The sequence below is a fragment of the Macaca nemestrina genome, chromosome 2 (genome assembly GCF_043159975.1).
Source record: "Macaca nemestrina isolate mMacNem1 chromosome 2, mMacNem.hap1, whole genome shotgun sequence".
Classification (NCBI taxonomy): domain Eukaryota; kingdom Metazoa; phylum Chordata; class Mammalia; order Primates; family Cercopithecidae; genus Macaca; species Macaca nemestrina.
In genome coordinates, this window is record NC_092126.1 from 33,182,583 (window position 1) to 33,201,411 (window position 18,829).

The 18,829-nt window shown below is 36.9% G+C and overlaps 1 protein-coding gene across 1 annotated transcript in view; it reads left to right on the forward strand.

Moving 5' to 3' along the window:
* The window catches only part of LOC105490396 (collagen type VI alpha 5 chain), a 122,852-nt gene extending 104,347 nt beyond the window's left edge, over positions 1-18,505 (forward strand). Inside the window, exons 38-41 of the mRNA XM_011755944.3 lie at positions 10,028-10,714; positions 12,104-12,200; positions 12,914-13,158; positions 18,212-18,505. Of these exons, the coding sequence (XP_011754246.2) occupies positions 10,028-10,714; positions 12,104-12,200; positions 12,914-13,158; positions 18,212-18,240 (1,058 nt within the window). The 3' untranslated portion in view covers positions 18,241-18,505. The remainder of the gene's footprint in view (positions 1-10,027; positions 10,715-12,103; positions 12,201-12,913; positions 13,159-18,211) is intronic.
* The last annotated feature ends 324 nt before the right edge of the window (positions 18,506-18,829 follow it).

Here is an 18,829-nt window from a genome sequence, read left to right on the forward strand (position 1 = left end):
ATCTATCTGACAAAACACATTTAAGATCTAAATATGTAGAGATTATCTAGAGATACTAACAGGCTTTTTGAACATAACATCTGCAATGTAAAAATCCCTTGCAACATGCAGTCCCTTCTAATTTCTTGCCACAAAATGCACTTTGTTCTTTGACGTTATGTAACTTTAAAATGGGTTGTTTAATTCTAATTAAATTGCAACTATTGACCCACTGGTAAACTAGCACTTCCGTCAGAGATGCTGTATTATGCTTGCAGATGTTTTCTCGTGAAATGTTTTTTAAATGCTGTATTAACCAGTACTTAAGATACAGCTAATCTACTTTCATAATTAAAAAACAGGATAATTTGTAATGCATTTTAAATACCAACCCAAACTCAGCCTAGGGCCTGCTCCTAGCTTTAAGCAGCCCCAGGCCTTAGGATAACTTCAACTGATGTTCTTTTCAATGAGCTCATTAAGAAATGAGAAGCAACACTTGCTGCTTCAGACTAGGCTGGAGTTATGCTTAAGGGAATTTACACAGGTTTTGTTTTTCTGTTTAATTTTTCTAACTATACTCTTATTCTGATTTATAAATTGTTTTGTGTTTAGAGCCAATGTATATGTATTTTTTGCTTTGAATTACTCCTAGGATAATAGAACTGGAAGGGTATTAGTGATGACCTGGCAAAAACTCACCTGGGAGTAGCTCTACCCTACCCCACACAAGGGGACATATTGCAACGTCTGGAGACATTTTTTGTTGTCATAATTGGAGGACCCCACTGGCATCTAGTGAATAGAGGTCATTGCTAAACATTCTCCAATGCACAGGACAGCCCCTCAGAACAATGAACTATCAAGTCACTCTTAAGGGAAGTGTTTTAGAAGAAACCTCATGCCCCCAAGTTTGTGGAACTGACAGACTCACTAGACAGGCTCTCTACTGCTACACCCTGTCCACTGTTCCCTCATTACATGTCCAAGATTCTACTATATATTTTTTACAAATGATAAAAGTACTATTATACCATATAAAATTCAAATACCAAGTTTCAAATCAAACAATTTAGCAAATTGAGTTATTTTTAATGCATAATACGTTCTTTTGTTTTTCCACAGGCATATAGGTTTACAGTTTTATTTAATTGCATATCCTGCTTTTCACATGATATTATGTCACAACATTTTCTATATTGCTGTAAGCTTCATACTGATTTTTTAAATGTTCTCAAAATGTTCCTTTTGAGGAATGAATGCATGTATTTGACCATTTACTTTTTTTGAACACTTGGATTGCTTCTAATTTTTGCTGTCATGTATCAAACTTGAATGTATATTGTTACTTGGGCTAAATTTAAATCTGCACTGGAATAAAATGCAGCAGTATTGGCTTCTGAGTCATCCAAGGAACATCAGCTGAATGTTCTGCTTTCCTATCGGTACACTTTTCAAATAAGAAATCAGCAGCAGAATTGTAGTAATGTCTGGATTTTAATAACATGTTTTATGAAATAATTAAGAAATCTTAACCATCGTATTGCTCTTTGTAGAATAAACTGAGTCTCCCATTACTTCCTTTTAAGCTGTAAACTGAGATGGCTACACTTCCTTTTGCTTGGCAATTTGTCATTAATATTGTCATTATAGTTTTGGTTGTCTTCCATGAAAGTTTCACATGTGAACAAGACGCATGTAAACTGAGGGTTCAGAATAAGCGGACTATCTGAATTCAGACATACACTGACATTGCTTCTGTATGTTTTGTGCAATCATTTGTTGCAACTAATGAATGTTCTAGAGTGTTGGTGGCATTTTATGTTATGTGACCCTTTCTAATGGAATAAAAACTGGGTACTTGAAGTATTAAGTAGGTGATGATGGTGGTGATGGTGATGGAGGCGATGGTGATGATAGCATTGGTGCTGGTCATGGTAGTAGCAAAGATGATGGTAGTGAAGATGTTTGCTGTTGCTGATGGTTGTGGTTGAGGTGGGTGGTAGGGATGGTGGTGGTGATAATATTGATGGTGATGGAGATAAAAGTATGAAGGTGGGGTGGTGGTGATGGTGGTAGTGATGATGGTGATAGTGAGGAGGTAATAGTAATGGTAATGATGGCAGTGGTGTGGTGGTGGTGGTACTGGTGATGGAAGGAAGATATGATGGTGGAGTGGTAGTGAGAGTGGTGGTGATGGTGATGGCTGTGGTGGTAGTGGTGATGGCAAGTTAGTTGGATGATGGCAGCCCTCATAGAGGGCTTACTATATGAAAAGACTCTTAGATTTTTGCATGGATTTTTCCTTAACTATTCAGACATTCTTTCATATAACAAATATGTCTTTGGCTCCTGTTCTGAACTAAGCCCTGAAGTGGACTTTTTGGGGAAATTAGGGAGATTTTTAAAAAGACTCAGACATAAGCTTTGTCTTCAAGAAGCTTGTCATCTGTCAGGTATATTCTGTGTGGCAAAAAATGACTACTTCAATTCAGAATGTATTGAGTTTAATTTTTTAAAAAGTGGCATGCTTTGGGGGATCAACATTCATTCCTTTCAATACCTTTCAAAGTATTGCATACACAGTATCACTTGACTGATGAACAACGAATGAGGAATAATAGTAGTCACAGAAGCTACTGCTTATTGAGGGCAACCATGGGCCAGCCACCATATAAGCACTTTATAGACATGATTTTATTTAATCTTTATTAAATTAAATCTATCATTATTTCCTTTTACAAATGAAGACACTGATGTAAAGGTTAAGAACTTCACACAAATTCATGTAGACTGTGAGTGGCAGAGCCAGGATTCAAAAACATGACCATCAACACACAAACACGGACTTTTAGCAACGTATGCCATGTTGCCTGGTGATGGTCATTTCTGCATTTACAAATGAGGAGATATATCCGATGGCCAAATTTGAGTATAAACTAAATCACTAAATCATGTAATCATAGTTTTTGTGGCACAATTCTATTTTTAAATTTAAATTTTTTAAAAAAACCTTCTTATAAACTCATCTGGAGGCATGGAGCACAGAATAAATAACTCCATTAAAACCAACCTGCCATATCCCAGGTCATTTGGGTGTAAATGACTCCTAAGACATGCATCGCCTTTTCTCAGTGTGCTGGTCCCTTTCTGCAGACTACTGTTTCAGAGTAGGAAATGACCCACAAGACTCACTCTTATCATCTAAATGCCACCTAGAAAAGTCTAGGCCAAAAAGACATGAATTATAAGTCTTTGGAGAAAAGGATGAAATCTATTTTAAGACAGTCATCCCTACTTATTCAGGTAAATGAGGGACAAGGACTTCAAACAGCAAAACAAGAGAATTTTTAATATGTCTACATTTCCCTTAGGCATAAAATCAATGACATCCATCAGACACATACGTATTTGTGCCTGCTCCTTTGTTGCCCCAACTCGTGCCTTTAGAACTTGACCAGTGACTTTACCGGACAGGAGGGGTGATGGGCCTAGGCTGGCAGTGATAAGTGGAGAGGTGTATGAATGATTGCCTACTCCTTGAAGTTAAGCATGTGTCAACACAACGGAATGAGAGTTCTCATTTCTGAAAGCATCTGTACACTTGTGCATGTGTGTGTAAATTAGACCAGCTGACTTTGCTTTTTTCAGTAGAAGTCCTGGTTTGGATAATATACTGTCATGGGAAGGATTTTCAGATGCCTGAGACTTTTCTTTGTTTCTTTCTAAAAATTATATTTGTGGAGTAATTAGGATATGCAAAGCATGGTGCAAACTTTAATTTTCTCAAAAACCTTTTAAGGTTGTGGTATATTATTACATATTTTTAAGGTAATGAAACTGAGGCATGGAGAAAACTCAGGGTCACAAAGTTAACAAATGATAGAGGCAGGACTCAAACTCTGAATATTCTGCTGATAATCACTGTTCTACAATGCCTAAGAAGAGAAAAATTACAAATTGCATTTAATTCATATGTAGTTGCTTACTTTTGGAAGAAAACATTCTCTGGTGGCTTCAGCCAGAAGGAACAGCCATTGACTGAGAAGCACATTTTTCACACCAGGTCCCAGGGCCTTAAGTGAGCTGGTTGATGAGTCACTTCATGTTTCTGCTAGACTCTCATCTCTAATGACCAGTTCTTCTGAAGGAGCTATACCAAGCTGGGTTCAAATCCTGCCTCTACCACTTATCAGCCATCCTTTCTTAGCCAACTCATTCACCCTTTCCAAGGCTTGGTTTGCTCATCTGTAAAATGGAAATGATGATTATTCTACCCTCATAGTGCTTCAAGGAAGATTAAATGAAAGAAGACAAGCATAGAGCTGAGCACAAGACCCGAAGCAAACTAAATGCTTGATTAAATACTAAGAAAGTAGAAAAGCCAAAAGAAAGTACTGCTAATCTCATGGGAAATCATAAAAAAAAATCAACTTGGAAAATACTAGCTACAGTTCATCTGGACAGAACCTCACACATCAAGTAGCCTCAATTGTACATGTAGCTTGCCTATGAAGAACACATGGTTAATTTTGTCCCCTGAACAAATTTCAAAGCAGGCCACTGGATAACTCATGCATATCTTGAGATTTCCCACAAATGCCATGAAAGGCAGCATAGCATCCTCACAGCATATCTCATCCCAGTCCAGATGGCCCAAGTCCTTCAGAGCCTCCCTTCTCTAAGTTTCCTTTCCAGCCCCGCTTCTCCCTAACGTTACTGGAGCACATCTGGTGTTGTGGCTTGAGTCACTGGCCAAAGTCAGGCTACTCTCTGGGGGTGCTTCCCTGGAAATTCTGCTGAATCCCTAATTCCTTCCAAATCTTGCCCATAGGAAAGTGAGTCAGTTCCCCTTCCTCTGCCATTCTAAGGAAATTCTTTCACAGAGTTGAAGATGAGAATTTGGCTGGGTTGACATTTCCAGAAAATACACAGCACCATTGTGAGCTGTGGGTATATTTTATCCACACTTCTGCCAGATTATCTTGAAAGAAAATATTTTTGAAGACCTTGTCTCCCTAAGTAAGATGAATTATTCTCCAAGTAGAATAATCACACCTTGGGTTTGACTAAATTTTAGAGTTTTCAAGGTACATCATCCACATTTAGCCTCAGAGATTCTCATTCTAGTCCTGTAAGTTGGGAAGGGACCTATTTTTAGACATTTTGTAGATGAAATATACCTCTTTAGAAAATAGTTCTGAGGGGTATTTTAGAAAATGATTGAGATTTTGCTTATTTATAAAGAAAAAACTGGAAAAACAGTAATATTTCTGGTATGGGCTTGCAGAAAAAAATATTTCACTAACATGGTAAGTTAACCCTTTTGCTTCTACTAGAATATTTATGAATCTACTAGAATATTATGAATATCTTTTTCTTTTTCTTTCTTTTTAGAGATAGCATTTTGTTCTGTTGCCCAGGCTGGAATGCAGTGGTGTGATCACAGCTCAGTGCAGCCTCAAACTCCTGGGTTCAAGCGATCCTCCTGCCTAAGCCTCTCAAGAGTAGCTGAGACTACAGGCACACACCACCATGCCGGGCTAATTTTTTAAATTTTCTGTAGAGATAGGTCCACTATGTTGCCTAGGCTGATTTTGAACCCCTGGCCTCAAGTGATCCTCCCACCTCAGCCTCCTAAAATGTTGAGATTACAGGCATGAGCCACCACACCCAGCCATGCTTTTCTTTATGTTTAACAAACTGTGTTGGTTGGCCTTTTTAAAGAAACTGAAATGCTGTAGTTGAAAAACAGAGATCACGGTAACATCACAGGTAATGGTTAGTCAACTCCAAAACTCCAAAAAGGATCACAGACTCCAAAAAGTTTGAAATGTTCATTTAATTAATCTTCACAATTCCTAACACGCTATGGCTGAGAACTCTAGAAGTGTTTTTGGTGGTGATGTGCAAAGAATACAAAATATATGCTGTGGTCTGCACTTCTAGTTTCATGTTTGGTTGTTTAATCAGGGACCTCAATCTTGACCAGAAATTCTAAGAAGAGTTTGCCACTGGGTTCCTGGTGGAGAATAGGAGGCCCATAAATTTCAAACATGTTTCTGCAATGCAAAATCCTGTTCAATTACTATAAATGTATTTAGTGATAAAGGAAGAATGGGGTGTATATATGACCAGTTCTTAGTCCTTTGTAAGAAGGAAAAGAAGCATCTCAAACCAGATGGTCAGTTCTCATCTTTTAGAACTGCCCAAGATGGAGTAAAGTAGTTAGACTTACCTCACAACTGTAACAAACAAAAGAGAAAATGCAAACAAAATATATGAAATAACAACTTTTAAGACACTGGACATTAGGAAATTTACAGTAATCTTTAGAGAAGGGAAACAGATGAACGCTACAAGTGCTCTGGCTTATAGCCTTGAGTGCTCTCAGGCCATGGTACAAGAAGAGGGCATTGAGGAGGAGCCCATTGAGCTCCTGGAGCTGAGGAGTCAGAGCTGAGAGAACAGGAGGACCAAGACAGTGAGAGCTGACAGAGTGGGATACCAGAGGGGGATAACTGCACAGAGAGTAAACCCCAGAGGTCTGCAGAGGGTCTGCCTGGGTTATTCAGAAGAGTATTGACAGCACATGCATGTTAAGGAATTACCTGAGACCAGGGAAAGAACCCTCTTAAAATAGTGCCATTTACTCAACAGGATTAGGAATCATGTTTTTTTCCCACCAGCAAGACTGGAAAAGAATATAATTCACATAGTAATGGGGAGAAAACTTAGGAAGGTCTTGGCTCAGCAATAGGAAATAATTAGCCCTGAATTAACCACTGCTTTAGGCTCACCTAGCGAATCATAACAGCAAGATCCAAAAGGATCAAACTCTTTCCATGTATCTTAACTGCCTTCCAGAACTAAGCACATGGATATTTACAAGAATACAAAAGTATTTCACACCTAACAAGGAAAATTTCACAATGTCTCTCATAAGAAGCAGAAATGCACAAAACATAATGAAGAGTATAATCACTCAAAAACAAACCACAACAGACATAGATGTTAGAATTAGCAAAGATATCAAAACAGTCATTGTAACAGTATTCAATATGTTAAAAAGTTAAGTGGAAACATGAAAGGTATAAAAAGATTCCAATAGAATTGCAGGGTCAAAAACCATTGTGTCTGAGATGAACCATACACTGAATGGGATAATGGAAGATTAGATTTGGCAAAACAAAAAGATTGGCAAACTTGAAAACATAGCAATAGAAATTCTCCAAAATGAAACATGAAGGAAAAAATATTAAAAAAATGAAAAGAGTATTAGTTAGTTTCAGCATCTTCTCCCAATAATTGATAAAAAAAAAAAAAAAAGAAAAAATCAGCAGGAATATAGTAGGCTTGAGCAACACTGTCAACTAATTTGGCCGAACTGACATTTGTAGAACACTCCACCAACAGTAGAATATATAATCTTTTCAAGTGCACATGAAACATTTACCAGGATAGACTATGTTGTGGACCATAAAACAATGCTCAACATTTTAAAGGATTCAAGTGATAGCAAATGTGTTCTCTGACCGAAACAGAATTAAATTATAAATCAATAGCAGAAAGATCTTTGAAAACTCCCTAAGTGTTTGGAAACTAAATAAAGCACTTTTAAATAGTCTGTGGTCAAAGAATAAATAAAAGGGACATTAGAAAGTATAATATTTGGAAATAAAATAAAATCAATATGCCAGAATTTGAGGTTCCATTTAAGCAGTACTTAGGAGGAAATAAATAGCATTAAATGCCTATATTGACAAAAAAGAAATGTTTCAAATCAATGATCACAACTTCTACCTTAAGAAATCAGAGAAAGAAGAACCAGATAAACCCAAGGCAAGTGGAAGAAAGAAAATAATAAAAATGAAGTGGAATTCAGTGAAATTGAAAAAAGAGAAACAATAAAGTCAATAAACCCAAAAGTTGTTTCTTTGAGAAGATCAATAAAATTGATAAATCTCTAATCAAACTCACCAGGAAGAAAGAGAAGACACAACTTCCCAATATCAGAAATGAGAAGGGAGATGTATTCCAAGGATATTAAAAGGATAATCAGGGAATATTATGAACAATCTTTTGTGTATAAGTCGGCTTAGGTAAAATACACAAATTTCTCGCAATGTATAAACTACCAAAGCTTACTCAAGAAGAAGTAACCTAAGTAGCCTTATACCTATTAATGAGATTGAATTTGTAGTTCAAATCTTCCCATAAAGAAAACTCCAGGTATAGATGATTTCACTGGTAAATTCAACTAAAAATTTAAGGAAGAACTAATACCAATTCTATGAAAACTCTTCCAGAACATTAAAGAAAAGGGAATATTTCACAACTCACTTAATTCATTTTATTATTTTTAATTTTTATGAATACATAATAGTTGTACATATTTTTGGGGTACATGTTATATTTTGATAGAAGCATTCAATGTGTAATGATCAAATCTGGATACCTGGGATATCTGTGAATAAAATGGTGGTTAACAGAAGCTAGGAAGGCTAATAGGGAGGCGGAAACAAAGAAGTGCTGGTTAATGGGCACAAAATACTTACTAGAAGGCATAAGATCTAGTGTTCTCATGGTTAACAATAATTTATTATATACTTTAAAGTTAACACCAGTTAACAATAATTTATTGCATATTTCAGAATAACTAGAAGAGTAGATTTGGAATGTTCCCAACTCATTTTTTGAGGCCAGATTACCCTGATACCAAACCCACACAAAGACATTACATGAAAGGGAAACTACCGACCAACTACAGAACATCGTTCATACAGATGTGAACATAGATGCAAAATTCTAAAGAAAATTTTAGCAAGTTAAATCCAACAATAGATTTTAAAAGAGATAATATGGAATTTATACTGGAAGGCAGGGCCCATTTAACCATCAAACATTATCTAATAAAGCATTTTCACAGTTAATAACTTCACCCATGGTGGTGGGGTATTTTTTTGACATTTTATTTCTATATTAGGTTTATAGTATTAATAAAGGTTGACTCATTTGTTGTTGTGAGAATTAAAATAATGTAAAAGTATCTAATAAAGGGTTGAGTAGAAATGGAGATCAATGCATTTCTGCCAGTTAAAAATCTACTTTTTCTTGATTAGGTTCACAAATTCCCTTCTTTCATAAAACCAAAGAACATTGGCCATCTACTTCCTGTCTTTCCGAGCTGGCATTTCCTGTTGCCGCCTCACCAATCAGCCATCGTTCATGATTGTAGACAGGCTTCATGATCCCTAAGGCTTAGAGCAGAGCTACTTGAAGTGCTGGTCTGCAGCAAGATAAGAAGCTTGTCTCAGAATATAAATCAAGACAATGTTTTCTTCAAAGAGAAAGTCTTGCTATGAAAATAAATAAATAAATAAATGTCAGCTGAACTAATCAGTGTGCTTAGTAATATAGTTGACTTACATCATGGTGCAAACTCCTTACCTTAAAGTGGGCTGATGAACTGTTTGCATGCACTTTGAGTACCAGCTTCTTAGAGTATGTCATATCTCACACAGCATTTAGATTCCAAAGTCAGCACTTGTTTATACTTGCTCTCACGACATTGCTGTATGATATATATTTTTAATACATATATAAAGGTTTTTGTGCTTGTGCCACCAATAAATGTAACTTTAGTATCTATACTTTCTCTTGAGGTCATTATATATAATTAAATTTCATGCAAATGTGTACTCCAAATTTTTTAGCCATGTGGAGTATATTAAAAATGAATGTTTCTCATCTTGCATATTAAAATCACTGGAGGATAAATCAATCCTTTCACAAAGATCTGAGATAGGATAGCAAATGGGTTTTTTCTTATGTGACAATATGTGTCAAATGGTAATGGCTCTGCATGTGCTATGTGGGTACAGATTTGGAGGGTGCATCTGGGAACAAGCAATGTGATTATTGATGTCTGCCATGAGTATGGAAATGAAGCATGGTAATACCCTTATGCTGTGTATTTGCCATCTATGACTAGGAGCTCCAAACTTATCTTTCATTAAAAAGAATGACTTGAGTTATTCTGTTGCAGGACATGAAAATTATGGCAGAAAAGAAGAACCAGATCATACTAATGAACCTGGAGATGTCTCTCTTCAAGAATATTACATGGATGTGGCTTTCCTTATAGATGCTTCCCAAAGAGTAGGAAGTGATGAGTTTAAGGAAGTAAAAGCTTTTATAACCTCAGTGCTTGATTACTTTCACATCGCCCCTGATCCACTGACCTCCACCTTAGGAGACAGGGTTGCTGTCCTGAGCTACTCTCCCCCAGGCTATATGCCTAACACTGAAGATTGCCCTGTCTACCTGGAATTTGATTTGGTTACTTATAACAGTATACACCAAATGAAACATCATCTCCAAGACTCTCAACAGCTCAATGGAGATGTTTTTATTGGCCATGCCTTGCAGTGGACAATTGACAATGTCTTTGTAGGAACCCCCAATCTAAGGAAAAACAAAGTTATCTTTGTAGTATCTGCTGGCGAAACCAACCAGTTAGACAAAGATGTCTTAAGGAATGTGTCTCTGAGAGTTAAGTGTCAAGGCTACTCCATATTTGTGTTTTCCTTTGGCCCTAAACACAATGACAAAGAATTGGAAGAATTAGCCAGCCACCCTCTGGATCATCACTTGGTCCAACTTGGCCGAACCCACAAGCCAGATTGGAACTATATCATCAAGTTTGTCAAGTCATTTGTCCATTTAATCAGACGTAAGTCATTAATTCTCTGATTGTTTTTGCGATAGATTTAATGTTTCTGTGTACAGTCCATCAGCAGACTTAGTAAAATGATCCTCACTTCAGTTAAGGGTGGTAGAGTATAAGTGAGTAGGAGGCAGTAAAAAATCTCAGAGAAAATTCCCAGATTTTTTGACCATGAGCCTTGCTGCTGCACTGCCAAAGTTTTAGCCAGGAAATCCTCAAATGGATGAAAAGTGCCCTTTAGCCCTAACCTGTGAGTGTTTACTATGTGTCAGGTTCTGTAAATTGATTGTGTCATTTAATCTTCAGTGCAGTCCTCAGAGGAAGGTATTTATAACCCCATTTTGTAAGGAAAAAACTGAGATTCAGAAATGTTAAATAAACTGCTTAAAATCTCACAAGTAATAATTAGTAAATTCTAGACTCAACCCCTCACATTCTGACCCCAGGGCTATGCTCTTGTCTCGTAAATCATACTTTAATTACTAAACCCTTAGCAAGGTGTACTGCTGTAATAAATAATATCGCAGTGACACTGCCCTCCACCTACTCCAAGGACTTCTATTTTGTCTTGTCATTATAAATTAACCTTAGTTCTGACTTGAATTCTTATGAACCATAGGGACAAATCTCCTCTGAAGCCTCTATTCCAGACAGCTGGCAGGGATTTTTAAGGGTGTCTTTACACAGTGGGGCTTTGAGGGTGGCTGCCCCAGCCTCTGCCCATGTGTTGTGACTTTAGACAAGCATATAGCGGCACATCCAAAACCTTGTAACATCAAACAAATCGTAGCCTGTGCTGGGAATTAGGAATGTGGCAGAGGTTACATTGAATGGTCTCTGCAGCTGCTGCAAGTTTACTAGAGAATCACAAGGATGCGGGTTTTCTGGAATGCATAAAGCCCCAGGGCTTACATAGTTCTCAGGAATCTTGGAATTTAGCGGTTATATTTAGTAGCAAGTAAAAATGTGGCTTCTCCCAACCCCAAGATAAATAGGGCAGACAATTTCAATAGCTAATAGAGTCTTCTCCCAGAACTTAAAGTGTATTTTCAAAAAATAAAAAATAAATAATTTTTTTTAAAAATAAGAGTCTTCTAGAAAGATCTTCCTTTTATAGGGAGAGAAACAAATGATAGGAAGAATTTAGAGATGTCCTTAAATTATATCACAAGTTTGTGATAGAGCATTGGAATTCTTTATTCAATGACTGGCTGTATCCTCTTGACTCTGCCAAGAACAAACAATTTCCATGTTAGAGTGTGCCTATTTTGCCAAGTCTGTTATAAAAGTTGTTCTTGAAAACACTGCCAACCACATGAAAAGATGAACTGACTTTGGGTGAGATAATAATGTAGATGGGTAAAATGTAGACTAACCAGCCCACTCTCTCTCCAGGTGCCATCAACAAATATCCCACCAAAGATATGAAAGCCACATGTGTTAACATCACCTCTCCCAACCCAGAGAACAGTGGCACAGAAAACACTGTATTGTGAGTTGCGAAATTCCAAGTTTGCATCATACCACAACTGGAAACAGTCCTTAAGAAAACTGTGAAATGAACAGCATTTTAGTTTTCAAGATCCAAGTGTGTGTGTGTGTGTGTGTGTGTGTGTGTGTGTGTGTGTTTTAAATGCTACTTGTTTGTGATGATAGCACAGGTCTGAAATTAATCACAGATAGAACAAGACTTATATTTGAAAGAACTATGTTTCCATTTCTGTTTGTTTTACTAAAAATGCCTCCTATTAGTACCTTATCAGTAACTAGATAACGTAACTCTAATATTGGTTACTGCCAAAACAGAAAACTTATATCAAAGATTCCATGTAACAATTTTAGAGCAGAATAAAAACATAAAAAACAAAACACGACATTTGGCGATTTAGAAAACAAAACACATATGAGGATTGGCAGGAAAGATTCTTTCAAGTTTGATTTTACAAAGTACAACCCTAAGTACTCAATAAAAATTTAATGATAGAAATTATATTGGTTTGGAATTCTAAACTGCAGAGACAAATGTCTAATTTCCCTTCAGAATATTAGAAAATTGCACAAGTCAAATTTCATTCGTGAACTACACTTGGACTATTCCAATCACATACATAAAATGGGTTCCTCTTATATTATTCTGGTATTCACATTTAATCTTTCAGGGGACTTGGCTAACTAATTTTTTATCTCTCTTCTCTATTACTTCAGACTTATTCCTGGGATATATGAAATAAAGACAGAAAATGGTGAGCTGTTTGATGAATTTGATTCCCAGGTGCAACATTTCCTTGTATTAGGGAACAATCATAGTAATGGTTCTGGGACAGCTACTGATTTGATGCAGAAGTTATACCTGCTCTTTTCAACTGAGAAATTGGCAATGAAAGACAAGGAAAAAGCACATTTAGAAGAAATTTCAGCTCTAGTGGTTGATAAACAGCAAGAAAAAGAAGGTAATCTTGAGTACCATAGAGTTGAAGACCCTCAAGTACCTTTGTTTGGATTTTCCCCTGGTGGAAGATGAGCAGTTAGAATTCACTAGGAGAGGCAGAGATGACAGGATGAGGATAAAAGGGGCTTATCATCTAAGGATCCAAGGGAGATAAGACTTCAGAAAGGCAAAAAATAGTCTTTGTTGACATATTCAGAATTACAAGCAGGTATAAATGCTTGGTGTGGAGTCAGGAAATTGGGAAGTGGGAGGGACAAGAACAAGGACAGCAGATCCCAAGTAAGCAGGAGCAGCCCTGCATCTTTGTCCAAGATTGGGGTGAAGGGGAACTGTGCAAGGAGCCTCCAGAGTTTTAATACTCGATATCTGCTCTCTCCTTTAGCAACTAGAGCTTTTGTGGTTTGAGATGGAGGCCCCTAGCTGAGCCTCAGCCTCAGTGGGACATGGAGAGGACAAGGCCACCATGGTTCTGAGATCTGTGTGGACACTGTGGGCAGCTTTATAGGCTGGGTGGGGAAATGGACCTACAGCTAAAAGCAAAATAGGAGATGGACAGCAGGAAGCTATTGGCTCTACGGCAGTGATTCACAGTCCTTTCTGTGTCCCAGAGTCATGTGGGAAATGACTTTAAAATAAATATTCCTGGGTATCTACTAAAGCTGAAAATATGTATATCCAATGACCCAGCAATTTTACTTCATTGTATATACCCAATAGAAATATACATATTAACCAAAAATCATGTAGTAAAATGTTTATAAAAGCAGAATAAAAAAATAAATTTTGGATATTTATATAATAAAATCCCATACAGGGGCATGTATGTATACTTCAAAATATATATATACACACACACACACACATTTATAAATATAGATATAGTTAAAGCTCTAGATATATATATACACACACACACATACATAAACATATGTATAGTTTTAGATATGGGTATAATTGTAGGTATATCTATATGTAGAGAGAACAAAATCAGCAAAATGATGAAAAATAAGAGAAGTGAACATAGAGAAAATAGGAAAAATACAGACACACAGAGAGAGTAGATAGATATAATAAAAATTAAATATAAGTATATTGAAATATCTGGTTCTCATCAAAATGGAATAAGTTCATTTTTGTTTCAAAATGGAATAAGCCCATATCACTTATCTTTTCCACTGATTACAACTGAAAATTCTGGATGAAATACAAAAAGCAACTACCTGAGGACTCTGAAAAGTAAGCAAAAGCACGTATATTGTGAAGGGGCATGAGTTTCTCATTTTCTTTTCTCTTTTCTTTTGAGGCTTTATGCTGAGGGCAAGTCCAAGTACAGGAACTGTGTGGCAGTGAAGTAGATGGCTGAACCTCCTTAGAAACCCCATCTTTTTGGCCAGAAGAACTAGGAAAAAAAGAGGCCCTCTGCATTAAAAACGTCCTACTTTTTTCCCCTTTTCTCTCATGGGTTTGCCTTGAAGGCAGGCATCAGTTGGCAGCTAAGTGGAAAGCTAGACACTTAAAATTAAAGAGAAACCCTTTCTTTCTTGCTGAAGGCTGAAAGAGTGAGGGTTGTGATCAACTCAGTATACCACTGGAGGCTATTTGAGTAAACAGCAAACTGTTCTCATAAATGCAGATTGTTGGCAAACTGACCCACTGCATATGCCACCCAGAAGGAATGCTGAGGGCAGTCATGCCCCAAAAGCAAGTGTTTCTGTAATTAGGTACATCTGAAGCCTGTTAGTAATGATATGAACCTGCGATCAATTAAGCAGCTGTCCCATCATTACCTCTTCCTCTCTGCTCTTGCTACTCAATAAATACAAAGGGCAGTGGAAGCTCAGGGACTGACTTTGCTCACTAGAAGCAGGGAGCTCTCTTCTTCTCTTGTTCCCCTTCCTTTAAAAGTTTCTTTTGTCTTAAGTTTTCATTTCTACGTTTGTCCCTTTGTTCAGTCTCATAATTATGGTCTCAAGCAGTAACAGTAGGAACTTGTAATGACGGTCTCAAGTAGTAACAGCAGTAACTGTCGTAGTGATGGTCTCAAGTAGTTCTGGCCAGAGAAACTGGAAAAGAAGACCTCGTGGGCCAGCATGTGTGGGTAACCTTAGAGAGAAGAGAGCTGAACAAAGGAACACTCTACTTGTAGTTAGGGGACCTATATAAGTCTCAGGCTCTTCCCTAAACTGTACATGGATAAGAAAGACCCAGAAAGGATAGCAAAGGCCCTAGAAACTAAACTGTGACTGTTACTCACAGATAATCAGACAGCGCTTGCATGCTGAACCTGAGATGATTGCCTGCTAAAACAAAAATATTCTACAGAGAATCATAACAGTACTTAGAGTCTAAACAACATAATATTCAAAATGTTCAGGATACAATCCAAAATTATGCAACATACAGAGAACCAGGAGATGTGAACAATTCTTTAAAAAAAAAAAAAAAGACAACCAACAAATGCCAACCTCAAGGTGACTCTAATGTTGCAATGATCAAAGACATTAAAGTAGCTATTATAAGTATGCTCTATGAGGTAAAGGTAAATAACTTTAAATGAATGGAAAGATAGACATTTTCAAGCAGAGAAATAGAGATCACAAAAAAGAACCCAAAGGAAATTTTAGAAGTAAAAAATACAATATCTAAAATTTTAAAACATTCACTGGATGAGCTTAATAGCAGAGTGATGATGAGAGAAGAAAGAGTCAGTGAAGGCTGAGTGCAGTGGCTCACACCTGTAATTCTGGCACTTTGGGAAGCTGAGGTGGGCAGATCACTTGAGCCCAGGAGTTTAAGGCCAGCCTGGGCAACATGGTGAGACCCCATCTCAACAACAACAGCAAATTAGTCAGATGTGGTGTCTTGCACTTGTACATAGTCCCAGCTACTCAGGTGGCTGAGGTGGAATAATTGCTTGAGCCCCAAAGGTCAAGGCTGTAGTGAGCTATGATCATGCTGCTGCACCCCAGTCTAGGCAACAGAGTAAGACCATGTCTCAAAAAAAAAAAAAAAAAAGAAAGAAAGAAAAGAAAAAGAAAAGTCAATGAACTTGAAGAAAGATTAATTATAGAGTTATACAAACTGAAGAGAGAAAAGATTGAGAAAAAGGCAAACTGAACCTTGGAGACTTGTTGAGTATCAGAATGTCTAACATTTGTTTCACTAGAATTCCATAAGGGAAGTAGAAATATTCATGCCAAAAAAAATATTTTAGGAAACAATGACCAAAAATTCCCCCAAATTGGTGAATTACCCCTAAATTGTTAAAAGATATAAATTTACAGATTTTAACAGCTAAAAAAAAAAACAACAACAATTCAGACACATCATAATCAAACTGCTGAAAACCAAGGATAAAGAAAAAAATATTGAAGCAGCTAAGGAAAAACTATGATACAAAATGAGGGAACAACTCAAATGACTGTCGATTTCTCATCAGAAACCACGGAGGCTAGAAGACAGTGGAACAACTTCTTTTTTTTTTTTTTCTTTAATGTACTGAAAGAGAAGAACTATGGACACAGAATTTTATATCCAGTAAATATATCCCTCTCCCTCTGGAATAAAGACAAAATAAAGGTATTCTCAGATGAAGGAAAATTAAGAGAACTTGTCACCAGCAGACCTGTTCTAAAGGAGAAATATGTGACAGCCAGGGAGTTGGAGTGAGGTCAAATGACCGGTGACCCAGTGGGCAGGAGACATACTGGGCAGGTGAAATTAAGGAAGGGACACAAATGAGAAATCAAGTGGGTGTTTGAAAGGGAGGAAAGCTGAGTAAGAGAAAGTGGTGAGAACCAGACACAGATTGCCCATGTGAATAGCTGTACTGTCTGTGAGATAATTTCATACCCATGGTTTCATTGGATTCCCTTAAAAACCCTTTGGGGGAGACAGGAATTAATATCCCTAGTATGCAGATGGAGAAACTGAGACTCAAAGAGATTTAGTGCCTTGCTAGTGACTCTGTTTTGGTAACTTCTGATTCAGGATGCTTTACAAACATCTGGAGGAAGGAATAAGGGGTAGATCAGAAACAGAAACAGTGGGTTGAAGAGAAGGTGTATTAGTTTGCCTGGACTGCCGTAACAAAGACCATAGACTGGGTGGCTTAAATAACATTGATTTATTTTCTCATGGTTGTGGAGGCTGGAAGACCAAGATCAGGGTGCCAGCCTATAAGGTTCCTGATGAGGGCTCTCTTCCTGGCTTGCAAATAGCTGCCTCCTCTCCTTGGCCTCACATGATAGAAAGAGGATCTTGGTGTCACTTTCTCTTTTTATAAGGGTAACGATTCTGTAAAATCAGGGCTTCACCCTTACGACCTCATTTAACCTTAAATGCCTCCTTAAGGGCCCTGTCTTCAATACAGTCACATGGGGTTAGGGCTTCACTATATAAATTTGTGGGCAAGAGACACATTTCAGTTTATAGCAGGGGATATAATTAAAAATTACTCACAGGAAAGAACCCTGTAAAATGGTGGTTCCCAAACTTGTCTGTACATTAGAATCACCTAGTTATTTTTTTAAAAGTCCAAAGTCTTGCCCACACCCCATATCAATTAAGTTACATTAGAGGTAAGACACAGGCATCAGTTATTTTTTTTTGTTTTGTTTTGTTTTTTGAAGCTCTCAGGTGATTTCAATGTGCATTCAAGTTTGCAAAACACTGCTATAAATCCTGGTTGAATCATTCCTGTTAGACAGCTTTACATATCTCAAGGTGATTTGCTGCTGAAAATAGTAAGGTTGGTAGAATCAAAAGGACATCAAGTGTGCATCTTTGTTGTTTGTTATTATTCTTCATTATTTTCTCCAAAAGTTTTCTGCATTTTTCTATTGTAATGATATGTTATACATCTAGAAATAGATGATGTCTTTAATTCTTTTTCTTTCAGATCTCTAGCCAACAGCTTGGGTTAGTTATACTTGGCCAGTCCTGCTCCGTGAAGTCAATCTGAGCCTCTTCAGAAAATATCAGCTTGACTTTTTCTTGCACTCCTGAAAGCTTAGTGACTGGAAATCACTGAGTTGTACTTTATCTTTTTGCAGATAAGGAAATGGAAGCTACAGACATCTGAAGCATCTTACCTAAGAATTCACAGTAATTAATCCAATACTTTCGTCATAGTGATTCATACTGTATGTTTATAGAAAATAAGTTTACCTTAAAGTTAGGCCATGAAACAGAAATAATAAAATCTATCTCTGAGTTGTTGAAAAGTTGAAGATGATGCATATAAAGCTCAAAGTACACACTATCCCTGGAATATAATCAACTAGTATTATCCCTATTTGAATTATCTAAGTTTGATCATCTATTTGACAATTAAAAATATAAATCCATTGTATAGAATTATCACTTTATGTTATTTTATTCATCTTTTGTTTTCCTAAAGAGATTGAACTTTCCTTTTCACCTGTCCATTTGTTTGATATTTTCATTATATATTTCTACTTAAAGGACAGATTTTCTGTTTGCTCATTATAAAGTACATTTTCAACAATTTGATGTAGATATTTTTAAGTGGAACTGTATCTTTTTTTCTTTATGCCAAACCCAAGGCTTGTTTCTTAGTCTTTATTTTTCCAGTATCAACTGTAGTGTTTCTCAAAGTTTATTCCCTGGACTAGCCACATCACCATCATCTGGGAACTCATTAGAAATGC